Source organism: Megalobrama amblycephala, linkage group LG19 (assembly GCF_018812025.1).
Source record: "Megalobrama amblycephala isolate DHTTF-2021 linkage group LG19, ASM1881202v1, whole genome shotgun sequence".
Lineage (NCBI taxonomy): Eukaryota > Metazoa > Chordata > Actinopteri > Cypriniformes > Xenocyprididae > Megalobrama > Megalobrama amblycephala.
Genome location: NC_063062.1, coordinates 39,208,028 through 39,224,514, shown reverse-complemented (window position 1 = coordinate 39,224,514; position 16,487 = coordinate 39,208,028). Strand labels below are relative to the sequence as shown.

General features: G+C 34.4%; 1 protein-coding gene and 1 long non-coding RNA gene across 3 annotated transcripts; one reads left to right on the top strand and one right to left on the bottom strand.

Moving 5' to 3' along the window:
- Positions 1 to 124: 124 nt before the first annotated feature.
- LOC125254094 lies at positions 125 to 2,824 on the bottom strand. Of its 2 annotated transcripts, XR_007181593.1 has the most exons (4): positions 2,702 to 2,824; positions 1,438 to 1,479; positions 821 to 917; positions 143 to 184 (listed from the first exon to the last, which is right to left on the bottom strand). It is a non-coding gene; the product is annotated as an uncharacterized LOC125254094 (long non-coding RNA). The 2 variants fall into 2 exon arrangements; XR_007181594.1 differs by lacking the exon at positions 821 to 917 and having other exon boundaries at positions 125 to 184.
- Positions 2,825 to 2,842: 18 nt separating this feature from the next.
- On the top strand, positions 2,843 to 15,086 carry pld3 (phospholipase D family, member 3). The gene is made up of 12 exons (XM_048168506.1): positions 2,843 to 3,010; positions 4,889 to 4,958; positions 5,151 to 5,198; positions 6,960 to 7,120; positions 7,318 to 7,498; positions 8,826 to 8,943; positions 9,514 to 9,641; positions 10,285 to 10,482; positions 10,694 to 10,833; positions 11,963 to 12,125; positions 12,990 to 13,089; positions 14,136 to 15,086. The coding sequence occupies exons 2-12, from the start codon at positions 4,932 to 4,934 to the stop codon at positions 14,321 to 14,323; spliced, it is 1,452 nt and encodes a 483-aa protein (XP_048024463.1). The 5' UTR covers positions 2,843 to 3,010; positions 4,889 to 4,931; the 3' UTR covers positions 14,324 to 15,086.
- The last annotated feature ends 1,401 nt before the right edge of the window (positions 15,087 to 16,487 follow it).

Sequence of the window (16,487 nt, the reverse complement as noted above, 5' to 3'; positions counted from 1 at the left end):
ATAAACAGTCATGGCATGGTCGTAGGGAATTTAAAAATCACTTTAAACAGCATAAAAACAAATCAAATGTCTACTTTTGTGCTCAGACAACCGAGCAAGAGCTGATTGTATCATTTGTGACTTGCCTGTGATCTCAGATCTTGTTGAAGTGTCTTCTTACAGGTGATTATACTAATGAGGTAACCTGTTGTAATGCACACACACACACTATTCGTTCCCTCCGATACAAACAGACATGACACAGATGGTTAATTTATAGCAGTCCAACAACCTATTATTTTCCTACAGGGAAATCATTTATAAGTAGCCTTATATAAGTACTTTCTTTCATTATTTAAAAAGACAAAATGACATAATGCAATACTTATATTGTAATATTACAGTATTTCAAACAACGTCAATGAAAAATTTAGAGTTCCTGGAAAATTTGCACAGGAATATATATGCATAAATTCCATGAAATCCAGGTAATGGAGGATATGGGTCATAAAAATCTAGCAATATGTTGTTGTTGTTGATGGTTGGTCATAATTATGAACCACTATATGATGCATTTTTATTTTTTATATAAAAAAACATGAATTTACATGAATCATTTAGACAATATTTTATACTAAAATCTTTTGTTAAACAACTGACTGAACAGATATGTTTATTCACTGACTATTTATTAGGGATACTGAACTCTGTACAAAAACTATTACTAAAAGCTAACAGAAAAAGAAGAGGGGCAGTCTAAATGCTAAACTCATCCGTTAATGTCAGTGTCGTAACGGGAAGGCTCCCTTTCTTTGTTTTTCTTTTTTTTAAGGATAGACACCTGACTGCATCCTGGACAGGCGACAGGTTCCTGACTCTCCCATAACTGTCGTATAGCCCAAGGGCAGATATACCGGTCTGAGCCACTCTAAAACACTCTATAGTGAGATAGACAAGGAAACTTTTCACACGTTTGTTCATTTTATGATTTATGATACTTTTATGTGGCTTTTTCAAGATTTGTGACTTATTGAGTATTGAGAAAAATAAAGTTACCAGGCTAGCCTTTATTGACATTTAATTCAGCCCAGGATCTTTCAGTCTGAGCATTATCAAATATAGCATTATTTAATAAATCTCTATAAATTATGTTTTTGGTGTGCCATTTCATAACCACCATTTTTATAAACTATCCACATGGTTAGTCACCATGTGGATAGTTTTGTCTGCCACTTTTATGATGATGAAGTATTATTTAAAGGCGCTGCCTCCAGAGATTAGCATGAATAAAGAATAAAACATTTGCTCTCATGTCTGCTTCTCTCTCCTCAACACATTTTATTTAGCATCATAAACTAGTAAATTATCAGCTTCACGGTTAGTCTCAAAATGAAAAATGGTCCTACATCTCCCTCTGCTGGAGAAAAGACCATATAACATAATAACAACAGACTTCACCTGTTCAAATGTTTTTCATGGTCCAGAAGTCGAAGGGAGTTCCTAAAACATAAATGCAGGCAAGTAATTTACATAAAACATATTAACATTAATTATACACTATAGTATTTTTCATTATCTGGCATACAGTTTTATTATGTATGAATATATCCACTGTTTTAAACATTTATTGTTCGCAGTGTTGGGTGTAATTAATTACTAAGTAATCAAATTACTGTAATTTAATTACTTTTCCCTTGAAAAAGTAAAGTAAGGGATTACTCTTAATTTTTCTGTAATTTAATTACAGTTACTTCTTATGAAATTGCATTAAAGGGTTAGTTCACCCAAAAATGAAAATAATGTCATTTATTACTCACCCTCATCTTCTGAACACAAATTAAGATATTTTTGATGAAATCCGATGGCTCAGTGAGGCCTGTATAGGCAGCAATGCCATCGAACTTCTCAAGGTCCAGAAAGATACTCAAAACATAGGCTATTTAAAACAGTTCATGTGAATTCGGTGGTTCTACAGTGACAAGAATATTTTTTGTGCGGCAAAAAAAAAACAAAATAACAATTTTTCAACAATATCTAGTGATGGCCGATTTCAAAACACTGCTTCATAAAGCCTCGAAGCTTTACGAATCTTTTGTTTTGAATCAGTTGTTCGGAGCGCCAAAGTCACGTGATTTCAGCAGTTTGATATGAGATTCGAATCACTGTTTTTTAATGTAACCTTCTCCATTTACACACTTTGGTCAGTTCAAGAATAATGTATTGTTTATTTGAAAGAATTTAAAGGGAAGTTTCATTTATCCTTGTATTGTTCAACTGGTTGAGGTTGATATGGGATTTAAAAAGAAATAAGTAATCCGATACTTTTTAAAGAGAGTAATTACTACAGTAATCTAATTACGCTGTTGGAGATGTAATTAGTAACTAGTAATTACCCAACACTGAGGTACAAACGCTGTAGAATTGAATAAAATAAACAAGTGTTGTTTTTTTCAGGAATACAAACCAAGTATATTATTTTTAAATGTCAAAAATATATAGGCCTATATTATGATTATACTAGGCCTACTAAATAATTCAAAACAAAAAGTAATATAATATAGTATAGTTCAGATTAGTCAGTTTAGCTTTTATAGGCGAAATGTAACGTCCTAAATAAAACCATGTGGTTCAAATTCACAGAAACGACAGCAAAACTAAGTATGACCAGATGGCAATGAAAATAATCTTATAATAATACGCGAAATAACAATAAAAAGATGACCTGTTGTTTCTGTGGCCGTTTTCATCGACATAACTAAATCTTGATAAACTGAAGTGAATTTCTGCAGCCTACGTCACTCTCATGGCTCCTCCCATAGGTTAGTTAAAAAATGATCACGTGACTCTTGCGAGCCCAGTACAGTGAACTCGCCAGGAAGGCAAACAGTCTGTACTCATTGTTTACGCCGCTTACTCCTCGTTATTTTCAACAGAGAGCACTTGTGTTCCTCTGTAAATAGAGCTCATTGATAGCAGAAATACCGCTGCGCCTCAGACGGGATGGTTTGCTTTGTGCGCTGTTAGATCTCAGGTATGTCCTTCATTTCATGTCCTTTTCCTATTCAAGTTCAGCTGTGTTGACAGAGTGTTCAATATGCAACATCTACTAATATTTCCTTTACTAGATGTACAGTATACTTACGGAAGCAAAAATAGACCATGGCTGTGTCTTAAACCTTAGAGAGGTGCCTATCTAGGCGGCATTTTCTAGACGGCCCAAACTGAGCACAAATATGCAATTTGGTGCAGATGTTGTTTAATTATATGGCCAAAAAGTAAGAAGAAATGCTGGAATCTTATAATGTAAATTAGTGAGATCTTTATAACAGTATACTGCCATAAAGTGCATCATAAATATCAGTAAGATGATTTTTAAATGCTTAGTTATGTGATAAGCTCTGTAGTTTTTATTTTGGGAGCAAAACATATAATGCAGTGCAATTTTATGTTGATCACATTAGTGATTTTTCTAATAAATAAATAAAAGCTGAATGGACTGGATAATCTTAGTTTGGGGTGTACACTCAGGCAACAAAATGTAATTTTGTAACAAAATATTTTTGTTTTTTAAACAAATGTAATTTTACTCTGTTTATTAATGTTTTTACTCCTCATTTGTGCAGTTTTTGGAGGATTTATCATATTTTTTAAATTTATATAAATAAAGTAAAAAAATATTTTTTTTTATACAAAAACAGCTTTTTATGTAAAATTCACTTGATAAAAGACACACATTTCTAACTTTCATTCATGGGAATAACATGGATAATTTGACATGTTTTAGTGTAAGATTTTTGCCCATCTTTTGGAAAAAGCAGTTTTAAAAGTAAAAAAAATCACTTTTACCAGTAGATGACTGCAGAGCTCCACTATTTGCTATTTGAATAACTGAAAGACATCTTTTCACAAGTTTTTTTTTTCAGTTGGATTCATATCTAAATATTATGAAATTACAATTATAACAATACGTTTTTAAATAGCATTATTATATTTGTAGATCTAGAAAGTGTTGACCACCATACAAAGTTTATGCCATTTGGACAAAGAGAACTTTTTTTTTTTATTTGCGCAAACGTCATTTGGGGTCAAAAAGACCCCAGAGACCCTATAAGTTGCTGTAGTCTCATAAATTTTAATGAAAATACAAAAAGTATTCTTAAGTTTGCTTTATAATTATCATTTAAAGTTTTCACAGCAAAAAGACATGTGAACCACGAGCTGAAGGGCGATGGTTTTCCAATTATACTAAAAGTCCCTTGACTTTAGTCAGAAGACTGAAGGCGTGTAGAAAATGGTGTACAACAGGTTTTTCAGCAAAGTTTTGATCATGCTGGGGCTTTCAAAATTCATGTATACAGTAAAATTTATAGGGTTAACCATTAAAACAGACTGTGAAAATTGATTAGACTTAATGAAGCAGTTCAAAAAATAATTTACGAGTGTGTTAAATGAAACTATGGTCATATTTTCTTGCATTTCCTCCTGTCAACAAGATTACTCAAACTGCAACAGAAAGCACCACATCTAGATCACGTTACTATCAGGAACCGCAGTCATGTGACCCTGTGCTCATGACTCTCATAACCTGCGCAGCATCTACATTTCTTCATTTTCATTACATCTTCAAAAACACTTCCACTTTTAAGTCAGATGATATCCCAGAGTTCCAGCTGCGTGTGAAAGATTTGTCAAGCTCATCAAGACTGCTCGTGGGCCTGTCTGTAGCCACTAATGCTGACATCTGGCTCTTTCTCTATAATGAATTGGCAAAAGGCCTGTGTCTATAGAAATGCTGGGCACATGAGAGAACAGTGAATGGCGGCATACACAGACGTGCACAAACACGTACACGACCCAGTCGTGAACACAGATTCCCTAGAGCAAGACTGACTCAACTTGTATTTTTTAGGATTTGTATTTCCTCCTAATGTGCTGGTGAACCTGTAGACGCAATGAAGTCAGATACACCATATGAAAAGGTAGATTATACATTTCATGATTATTTATTTCTTCATTGAAATGATTTATAATAGATTGTGATTCTTCCACATTCCTTAAATTCACTTTTTGTTTAAGCTTTATTTGTTGGTTGTAATTTACAAATTTATGTGCAAACCTGAAACAGTTTGTTTGATTAACTACAATTCCTTTGTTTTCACGTTTTGCTCCAGATTGTTGACGTGGAGCTAAGCAGAGAAGGACATGTTGGCTCACAAAAGGTATCAAACAAATCAATCTATCCTGATGGCTCACTCAAACTAATGTTTTTTTTATTTAAATTCTACAAGTGAAGTTAGGCATCACAGCATTAAATATGAAAAATTTGTAAGATTTGCAAAATTTGCTGGTTTAATTTATTAAAGCTTGATTAATTAAGCTTGATTCTGCCACTGAATAAAAATAAAAAAGGTAATTGCAACTTTTTATCAGACAGTTCTGACATTTTTTTTTTTTTCTCTCGCAATTGTGTTTACATCTCACACTTCTGACTTTTTTTCTCAGAATTGAGTTTATATCGCAATTCTGACTTATGTTCATGCAATCACGAGTTAAAAAGTCAGAATTGTGAGATATATACTTGCAATTCTGAGAAAAGAAGTCATAATTGCGAGAAAAATGTCAGAATTGCGACTTTTTATCTAACAATTCTGTCTTTATAACACACAATTGTGAGAAAAAAAGTCAGAATTGTGAGATAAAAAGTCGCAGTTATCCTCTTTTTTTTATTTTTATCCTGTGGCAGAAACAAGCTTCCATTGCAGTGCGCGCTTAGAATAAACAACGTTATAGATATTGACGCTAATATAGTTATCATTATAATTTACGTTCTTGGTGTGAACAGGCCTTAATAATAAGCTGTTCGGTCATTTGGCAGATTTCATTTATTTAGTTTTTTTCTTAAATAGAAAAATGGGTTCCTCAATCTGAGTGGTTCAAAACTTGGTGGCTTTTTTTAGATAAACAATATGAACAAAAAAAACTGGACTTCATTTCATGAATCTAAATTTTGGGTGTTTGTGGTTAAAATTGGCCAAAAAAATGAATAGAAAGGCCCTAATGCAGAACTTTATATATAATGTGTGTGTGTTGAATAAATCAATATCAGAGAAATGAATGGGTGAGACTATAAAACATCCAGAGTGCAAAAGATTCACACACAAACAGAGAGAAAAATGAATGGGAGTCTGACTGTAAAGCATTACTGCAAAACGTGAAATATTATGAACATTAAAATATTTTAGATATTACAAATGATGTAAAAAAAAAAAAATAATAATAATGTATACCAAACTTTGACAAATAAGAGTTGGATAATGTTTGAACAAATATTCAGATGTATATTTTCTAATCTTAAAATCTAGAATTGTTGCGCATTATAACATGATTTTGACCTGATATGAAGTCATGTTATTTTTCACCAGATGGCAGCTCTCTGGCCCAAATGCATGATAAACTCTCATATTTTCTTTCTGTTTCAACTTACAGTGTAGATTTTTGCTTCTAAAAGTTCTAAAATGTTGCATATTATACTAATGATGGTGAAAAAGAGAAATATACACATACATTTTAATTTTATTGTTATAATTAGTTTTATATAATTTCATTAAAAAAGTTACAAAAAGACCGCAAATAACCAAAGTTCGAAAAGCTTAGGAGGGCTAAATATCCATTGTCAGCTGATATATGTCCAATATCGATTGATGCTGATAAATTAAATCTATAATATTAGCCAGTAACAGACTACTGTTACAATTTACCTCACTCCATTGTTTTTTCTTCTCACAATGATAAAATAATGATTGATATTACATGTCTGTTTATTTGGTAAGAATCTTTCTAATCAGCAGGAAAGTGTACAAATGGTCATTATGTAAATGAACCACTTTGGGGTCCTGTTTGTTTTGTAATTAATGGCAAGTTAACTGTACATTATCCCTCATATCTCTATCGTTTTGAACATATCCCATCTCTGTGTTTAGTATTACAGGTGTCTGATCATCCTCAGCTGTGTAACCACAGTCTTGTTGATACTCCTGTCACTCCAAACCCTGCTTGTTCCAATGGCAACATCCTCCTCCTCAAAATCATCTGGACAGCAGGAGCATCTTCTAATCAGAGAAACCTGTACTGATCCCTGCAGGTAGACGCCCACCAAGGGAGCTTTATTTATGTGCCAAACACGTTTGGTTTGTTGGACTGTCTCACATACCTTCATGTTTTTGAGTGTTTTAGTGGTCCACTGGTACATGAGGTTAACCGTAGCACATGGTTTCACATCTGCACTTTTTATGAAGTCTGGCTTTGTTACCAACTATAGTTTGCATGTGTCATCTACAGGATTGTTTTAGTGGAGAGTATTCCTGAAGACCTGGTGTTTAACTCCTCTACCACTCATCAGTCCATATATGATGCTTGGCTCAACCTTATGTCTGGTGCTCAAACCAGTCTGGACATCGCCTCCTTCTATTGGACTCTTACCAATAAGGACACGCACACACAAGAGCCCACGGCTAGTCAGGTTTGGATGTGAAGTTTACTGAACTCTCACTGAATAGTAGGCTTTTGTTATTGATGTCTTAAAGAAATAGTTCACCCAAAAATGAAAATTGTCCTATAATTTTCTCACCCTCAAGCCATCCTAGGTGCATATGACTATCTTCTTTCAGCCGAGCACAATCAGAGTTATATTAAATAATATCCTGGCTCTTCCCAGCTTTGTAATGGCATTGAATAGTGCCCGATTTTTTGAAGCTCCAAAAAGTGCATACATCCATTATAAAAGTAATCCATATGACTCCAGTGGGTTAATAAAGTCTGTTTAATGGTTAATGAAGCGAAGCAATGGGTTTTTGTAAGAAAAATATTCTTATTTAAAACTTTATAAACTATAATCATTAACTTCCGGCAATGGCCGTACACGCATTCACGAGAGAGTCGAGTTCCGGTGTCATGACAAATGGGGTCCTCCCTCGAAATCAGGTCTTCCCAAACTGTCAGTTAATGATTATCCTAAATATATATGAATGATATTAATATAAAATATGCATAGCTTACTATATAATGCATACGAAAACACATGTATAACGTGCATAATAAAACCAATTAAATGTAATTTCTTACACTTGATTAACTGTTAATAAATAAATAAATAAATAGCCTTATAATAATAATAATAATAGCCTATTAAGTGAATAATTGAACATCATTAATTTGTTTTATTTAAACCTTAAATATTTGGACATTTAATTTAACATCATTTAAGATGTTTGAGAATATACGTAGGGTAAGTGCAAATGTGTGTATAAACTAAGCTATCAGGCAAATCGCCTGGGGGGAAATATTGGGGGACCCAATTTGTCCCTACACCGGCAGAAGAGTGACCTCTGACCCGACGTATGAGGACACAGCTCCTCTTCTCTTATATTGAAATTCTCATACATTTTTCTTCAGAAGTCCTCGTTTTAGACTTCTAATTCGTGACCAACGTTTTGTTTTGCTCTATCCTCTGCGCTTCCGCATTTGTCAATTCTCAGCTGAGATTACGCTATGTTCTGCGTCGGGTCAGAGGTCACCCTTTTGCCAGAACTCGACTCTCTCGTGAACTTGCATACGGCTATTGCCGGAATCCAGTGAAAGCCACTATTTAATGCCATTACGAAGCTGGGAAGAGTAAGGATATTCTTTAACATGCCTGTGTTTGGCTGAAAGAAGATGGTTATACACACCTAGGATGGCTTGAGGACGCTTTTTGGCTGAGGCGACAACCGTCAGCTTTCATCGCCACTAGTTCTTTTACATCAGCTTGGTGTGTCACGGCCTTTACCCAAGTGATCTGTTGGTTTTAGGGTGAGCAGATTCTGCAGGAATTGGGGCAGCTCTCGGGGAAAGTGTCTGTCCGAATTGCAGTCGATAAACCATCAGAGACAAAACCTCTTGATGACATTAATTTTCTGGTCGCTTCCGGTAAGTCAGTGTAACATTGAGGTTTTTAAAAGATTAGTTCCTTCAGAATTAAAATTTCCTGATAATTTACTCACCCCCATGTCATCCAAGATGTTCATGTCTTTCTTTCCTCAGTTGAAAAGAAATTAAGGTTTTTGAGGAAAGTATTCCAGGATTTTTCTCCTTATTGTGGACGGGTTGAAGGTCCAAATGTCAGTTTCAGTGCACCTTCAAAGAGCTCTACATGATCCTAGAGGACCCTTATTCCTCGTCTGGGAATGTGTAGAGCTCTTTGAAGCTGCACTGAAACTGACATTTGGACCTTCAACCCGTTGGTAGCCATTAAAGTCCACTATATGGAGAAAAATCCTGGAATGTTTTCCTCAAAAACCTTCATTTCTTTTTGGCTGAAGAAAGACAGACACAAACATCTTGGATGACATGGGGGTGAGTAAATTATCAGGAAATTTGAATTCTGAAGTCAACTAATCCTTTAACAGCCACACAAAATAACATCAAATATGTCAGAGGTGTAAACTTTATGAGAAAACCTCAGAATGCTGTTTGATGTAAATGTCTTACTTTCCACAGGAGCTAATGTGCGGATGGTGAATATGCGAGAGCTGACGACAGGCGTTCTGCATACTAAATTCTGGATCGTGGATAAAAAGCATGTTTACATAGGGAGTGCAAATATGGACTGGAGGTCACTAACACAGGTCAGTCATATTTTTGGTCAGTTTTTCCATGGATTACTGCCTATAACATGGTTTGATATCAGTGTTTGGGAATTTTTGCTTCCTTGCCTACTCATACATGCCACAGTAACCTACTGTTCAAAACTTTGGGATCAGTAAAATTTATATTTTTATTTGCATTAAATTGATCAAAAGTGACAGTAAAGGCATTTATAATGTTACAAAAGATTTCAATTTCAGACAAATGCTGTTCTTTTGAGCTAGCTATTTAAAGAAAAATGGTTTCCACAAAAATATTAAGCAGCAAAACTGTTTTCAATATTGATATTAATAAATGTTTATTGAGCATTCTTGAGTTTCTGAAAATTCAGCTTTGATCACAGGAATAAATTACATTTTAAAATACATTCAAATGGAAAACAGCTGTTTTAAACTGTAAAAATATTTTACTGTATTTTTTTTTTTTTTATTAAATAAATGCGCCCTTGGTGAGCAGAAGATGTCTTTTAAAATATAGATGTTTACTGTTTTTATACAGGAGGAGAGATGTGCTAGTACTTTTTTAAGCAATAAGACTTACAACTCAACCTTGCACCATTACTCTACATATTTCACATCTTCATGATCTTATATGTTGTATATATTTTATGTTCACTCTGCTCAGGTGAAGGAGTTGGGTGCAGTTGTGTATGACTGCAGCTGTCTTGCTGAGGACCTTGGGAAGATCTTCGAGGCTTATTGGTACCTGAATCAGACCACGACAGTTCCTGCACACTGGCCCAGCAAATTTTCCACCCTGTACAATAAAGACACACCGATGCAGGTGTCACTCAACGGGACCGATGCCAGTGTCTATCTATCAGTAAGAGAGAGCCGACACACTGTATAAATTCAGCTCAACCTTGAAAGGGATTGAAGCAAAAACAAAGATGAATGTAACTGTCATTGGAATTTTTGTGGCTTGTATTGTTCCTTGTTCTGGTGTTGTTTTCTCTGCTGGTTGCAGTTTTCTTGGCATTATTGGGTCAAGATAGAGGAAGTTAAAGGACCATCTGTTTTTCCCTGTCTCACAGAGCTCTCCTCCTTCATTGTGCGCTGAAGGCCGGACTTCAGACCTGCAGTCTATCCTCAGTGTGATCGCTGATGCCCAGCAGTTTGTCTACATCGCTGTGATGAACTATCTTCCCACTATGGAGTTCTCCAACCACAAGAGGTCTGTAATTATAGTCTTCACTTCCTCTTTATGTTTCATAACCAACCAGCCTAAAAGCACCTGTAGTCATCATGAAATGTGCATATCATATGATTTTTGAATCAGTAATTCTGGGATGTATACGTATCATGAGGGAGCTCAAAACTTCCTCCCCAGTCCAAAAAGGATTCTTGCATCTAAAAAAAACATATAAACTCCAACAGTGTTATTCTAGTATCATTGATATACCATTATAGTTTTTGTTAATATTTTGAATTAAATTTCATTTTTTCATTTTCATTTTAGTTAGTCATTTTGTTGTATTTTTGTCATTTTATTACTTTTAGTTGTTGTTTGTTTAAATATGCCTATATAGTTTTGGTTTTAGCTTATTCTTCAACTTCAAACTAGGGTTATTATAACTGAAACTAAAACCATAAAAAGAGATATTTTCATTACTTGAAATAAAATAAAAACATTTTATTTCAGCTAGTTGCAAAAACAACATTTCCCATTTTCATTAAGATCATGTCATTTAGTATGGAAGCTTGTTTCTGCCACAGAATAAAACAATTTAAAAGATAAGTGCAACTAAATGCAAGTTTATATCTCGCAAGTTTATATATCACATTTCTGACTTTATAACTTGCAATTGCGAGTTTATATCACACAATTCTGATGTTAACTTTTAATTGTGAGAAAAAAGTCAGATTTGCGAGATAAAAATTTGCAGTTACCTTTATTTATTTTTTTATTCAATGGCAGAAATACATTTAGTACATCAACTTCATGTATTAAAAAAACAAAACAAAAATAGAAATAAAATTAATAAAAACCTATATAGACATTTAAAAACAAAAAACCATAAAATTGACAAACACAACCAAATGTCAAAGCTTTAACAGGAATTAAAATGAAAATGAAAATGGAAATATAAACATAAAATCAAAACTCAAAATATTAATAAAACTAATAGCATCTCAATGGTACAAAAAGGACCCAGTAGTTCACTTTGAAGTCTTAAAGGAACAGGAGCGAAATGGTCTCAGTCTGCATGGAGTTGTCTGACCGTTGGACATTCCTAACTTTCAAAGTAAACCTCTGTAACAGCCATCAAATTTAACCCCGGCTCTCCCTGGTTTTCCCGCAGGTACTGGACGGATATTGATACCCAGCTGCGGCGCGTGGCTTATGAGCGCAAGGTTCACGTGCGTCTGTTGATCAGCTGTTGGGAAAGCACCAACCCAATCATGTTCCCTTTCCTCCGCTCGCTCGCTTCCTTACAGGAAAAGAACAAGCTGGACATTCAAGTGGTGAGTGCCATCAAGTGTTTGACAAGCGGTACAGTCTGTATGTTACTTCAGAGGTCATAACTTGTGTTGCGTTGCATTTATGCACGTTTGGGGTCAGTACGATTTTGTAATGTTTTGAAAAGTCTCTTATGCTCACCAAGACTGCATTCAGTTAATTAAAAAATATAGTAAAATATTTTTTATTTTACAATGTAATTTATTCCTGTGATGCAAAGCTGAATTTTCATCATTACTTCAGTCTTTAGTGTCACATGATCCTTCAGAAATCATTCTAATATGATGATTTGCTGTTCAAGAAACATTTATCAATGTTGAAAACAAATCTTTAATGAATATGAAGTTCAAAAGAACCGCATTTCTTTATTATAGAATTTTTTAAAACAATGTGAAAGTCCTTACTGTCACTTGTGATCAATTTAATGCTTCCATGCTGAATAAAGCCGCGGTCAAACTAGACTTTGAGCACTCAAAATTTCTATGGACACTGCAACTGTCGCAAATTGACATCACATACGTCACATAATTCAACATATAATACATCAAAAAGTGCAGATATGAAATCTACTCTACTGCGATGCTGCAACCCTGCAGATTTAAAGTTTGCGCTCTTTTAATTCAGCTGAAAGGTCATTCTGTAGCTTATCAATGTTCTATTGGTCGCACCAAACATGAACTTTGGAACGCTGCGAAATGTGGAACTTCTTTGCTTAAGCTTGCGTTTCACGTCTTCGGCGTTCGCATGTGCAAATCAATGGAACGAAAAGTGTATTGTGACCGTCCCTTTTAAATGTATTCATTTCTTTATAAAACATTAGTGTATGACTGCAATAAGCTAATACAAACTTTATTTTTTTCCCCTCACAGAAAATTTTTAATGTGCCTTCCAACCCTCGACAGAAGAAAATTCCCTATGCTAGAGTCAACCATAACAAGTACATGGTCACAGATAAGGTTGCTTATATAGGTACACCTCATTTTTTACTCTTTTTGTTTTTAAATTCTATTCTTTTTATTGCACTTCAAAAATTCTGTATGATCTGTAACTTTTCAACTGCTATGTACTTGCATGAGAAAAACAAGTTGTAGGTACAATGTACTTATTGTGTTCATGTTGTTTTGCAAAACACTTTTGCTACTATTGAGGTGGGATACAGGTATGTTTAGGGACAGGTTTAGTGGTATGGGTAGGTTTAAAGATAGGTTAAGGTGTAAGCAAAGGGTCAGCAGTGTAATTATAGATATAATTACCAGTGTTGGAAAAAGTTACTTTTAAAAGAAATGCATTACAATATTGCGTTACTCCCTAAAAAAAAAAAAAGTAACTAATTGCATTGCTTAGTTACTTTTTATGGAAAGTAATGCAATCTGTTACTTTTGCATTACTTTTTCTCACCTGGGCTGGGTTGTTTGTTTGTTTGTTTGCAACAAAAAAGTTCTATTTTTGGCAAATGTAAAAGCCCTTTCACACCAAAAGTGATATGAATAAGGCTCCGGTTGAAGGAAATGCAAATTAACACCTATACAGTAGAGGGCGCCGCTCAAACAAACAAGGCTTTCAGCTGTGCTGCTATTCTGGAAAACAGAAGAATCGGACACAGGAGAAGTAAATGAGTAAATGTATGCTCACATTTAGTTTAGAGCTAGTCTAGAATAACCATCATGTTTACACATAAAACGCCTCTGCATTTGAAATAGTAACTCCAGATATTTTGTAAAGTAATGGGTTACTTTACTAGTTACTTGACAAAAGTAATCTGATTACAAAACTCGCATTACTTCTAATGTATTACCCCAACACTAATAATTACAGAAATTAATTTCAGCTGTAATTACGTACAGGTATTTTTTAAATATAAGTACAATGTAAAAAAGCATTTATGTACACAATAAGTGCATTGTATCAAATGAATAATTTAAATGTCAGTACATAGTAGTTAAAGATATTCTATATAAAGTGAGCCTGAATATTTTCTTGTTGCTATACTGATATTCTGCCTCCATCCTTTCCAGGTACCTCTAACTGGTCAGGTGACTACTTTGTGAACACAGCTGGCTCTGCTTTAGTGGTGAACCAGACTTCAGCTCAGTCCTCAAGCCCTACAGTCCAGGAGCAGTTACAGGCCGTGTTTGAGAGGGACTGGGACTCTCCGTACAGCACTGACATTCACCACAGAACTAATCGTAAAGTCATTTGCTAGTCAAGGCTGCGGCCTCGACACTGCAGGAGGCGCTGTTGAGTGCTGTGTCAAACACTGCCAATGGCATTTGGAGTATGGTATTCAGGGCATGTACAGCGTAGATTTATGCTCCATTTTTAGGCTCAAAAATTCCTGCTCCCCTGACCATCTTGCCATGAGCTACTTTTGCACTCCTATAAGTGCACTAAACAAGAGGTGGGAGTTAAAGATGTATTTTTTTTAATAATAATTGTAACACTTCAAACCAGTTGCATATATTTTGCACAAAATGTATTTTAAATGACATGCAATACCTCTTAACAGACATGTCTTCCTGTTGATTGATCATTTTTAACATGTGTTGAATCTATAGTGTCTCAGGAAGAATCATTTTACCATTGATTGAAAATATCATTCATAGCTGCTTTCTCTTTCTAAAGTGATTTTGTAATTGCTGTGTGCTGTCCTATACATATTAAGTAGTCTTCATTCAAAAAATTTTTTTTTTTTTTTTTTTTTAATTAGGTCTTAAATCTGGAAGTGAAAATGTCACAGTGCTTATGTAGCCATAGTTCATAAATATAAAGAGGAATAGTGAGCAATAATGAGGGATGTTTAAGCCTCTTTATAAGTTTTATAACCTTTTTTTTTGTTTTTGAAAATGCACACACTTCATTTGCTGTTACTTTTTTTTCAGATTCAGTTCATTTTACATATAAGATCTTTTTGTCTTTGAGGGTAATGTTTTAAAAACCGATTTTAAATAAACAAAAACTTGACATAATGCAACTTCTAGTCATTTAACATAGTTCAAATGTGGAATTTTATTAATTTTGCAATATTCTTGATTTAGCATATGGCCTCAAGAACTTGTATGATTATTTTTCTGATGCTGAAAATAATTATGAATGCCAAGAATTAGTGAAATCATAAGTACACCACATTTTTGGTAATTTTCTCTACATATTAGAACGAAGAAACCCATTGTAGTCACATTTGCAATGTAAAATGTACATGCTATGTTCATTATTCTGATTGTTGTGCCTTGTGACAAATGTGGTGCAATTTCATATTTTGCTAATTATATTTAAACTGAATTGCAGTGATCTTGCACTCTCCACTCCAGCTCCGTTCTATTCAGTTCGGTTTCTTTTAAATTTTAGTTCTGTACAGAAACTTAGGCACTATTTCTTTGTCAACACAAGCATGTATTTACTATATCTATTTTTAAAATTGTCAGCATTCCCATAAATGGACATTTCACGTTGACACTGTCCATGTTCTGTGCGTTACTTTCTTCCATCCGTATTACAGCAGATTACCACAGCTCCTTGTATACGATTGGCTAATATGAGTTAAGTGTAGTCTGCGATTGGACCGTTCAGATGTCGTTCATAGAGCCTTGCCAATCATGGCAAAGAGTAATGAATCAAGGGCGGGACTTGTCAGAATACCGTTGGAAAGCTGTGATTGTCTGTGGAGGTGGAGCGCAACAAGGAGCTGAAGATGGCGGTGAGTGTCTCTGAATATACAATAAGAGATCATTTATATAAGCGTTTTTGTTTTGTTTTTCATTCCAGTACTGGCTATCATTCCCTCCAAGGTCATTTCTGATTGACTATCATATATCCAGCCCGTCCGGTTTGACCGAGAAACTGGAAAGTTTGAATTATTTTAAAGAAAGACAAACTTAAAACATGGAAAATAATGTAAATTACACAATGGTTCACACATCTATATAATTTATTATATACTATATGAGTGTTATGGCTCATATCATTTAATATGAGAGCAGTATGTGGGTGTTGCTCATTATTTCAGGGTTTTTTCATCCACTCTCATTGAGAATTGAATGTAAAGTCGCGTTTGTTCTGACCTTTCGGAATGTGATAATTAAATAATGATTAAACTGACTATTATTACCATTATTAATTACACTGACGCTGAAGTGAACGCCTGATTCTGGCCGTTAGACACTTGTTGGTTTTCGCTCTAACATTGTTTCTCAGTATAATAAATACAACACGCATAATTCATTTTTATTGCCAGTATGATGTTATAAGGCTAAATAGTTCTGCCTCTTTTACTAATGTTTAAAAATACAGTTCACTCGAGATTACAAATCTTCTTTTGTCTGACAAACTTTACACAAGAGGGCAGTATATAATCCACAAATCTGGCTCCT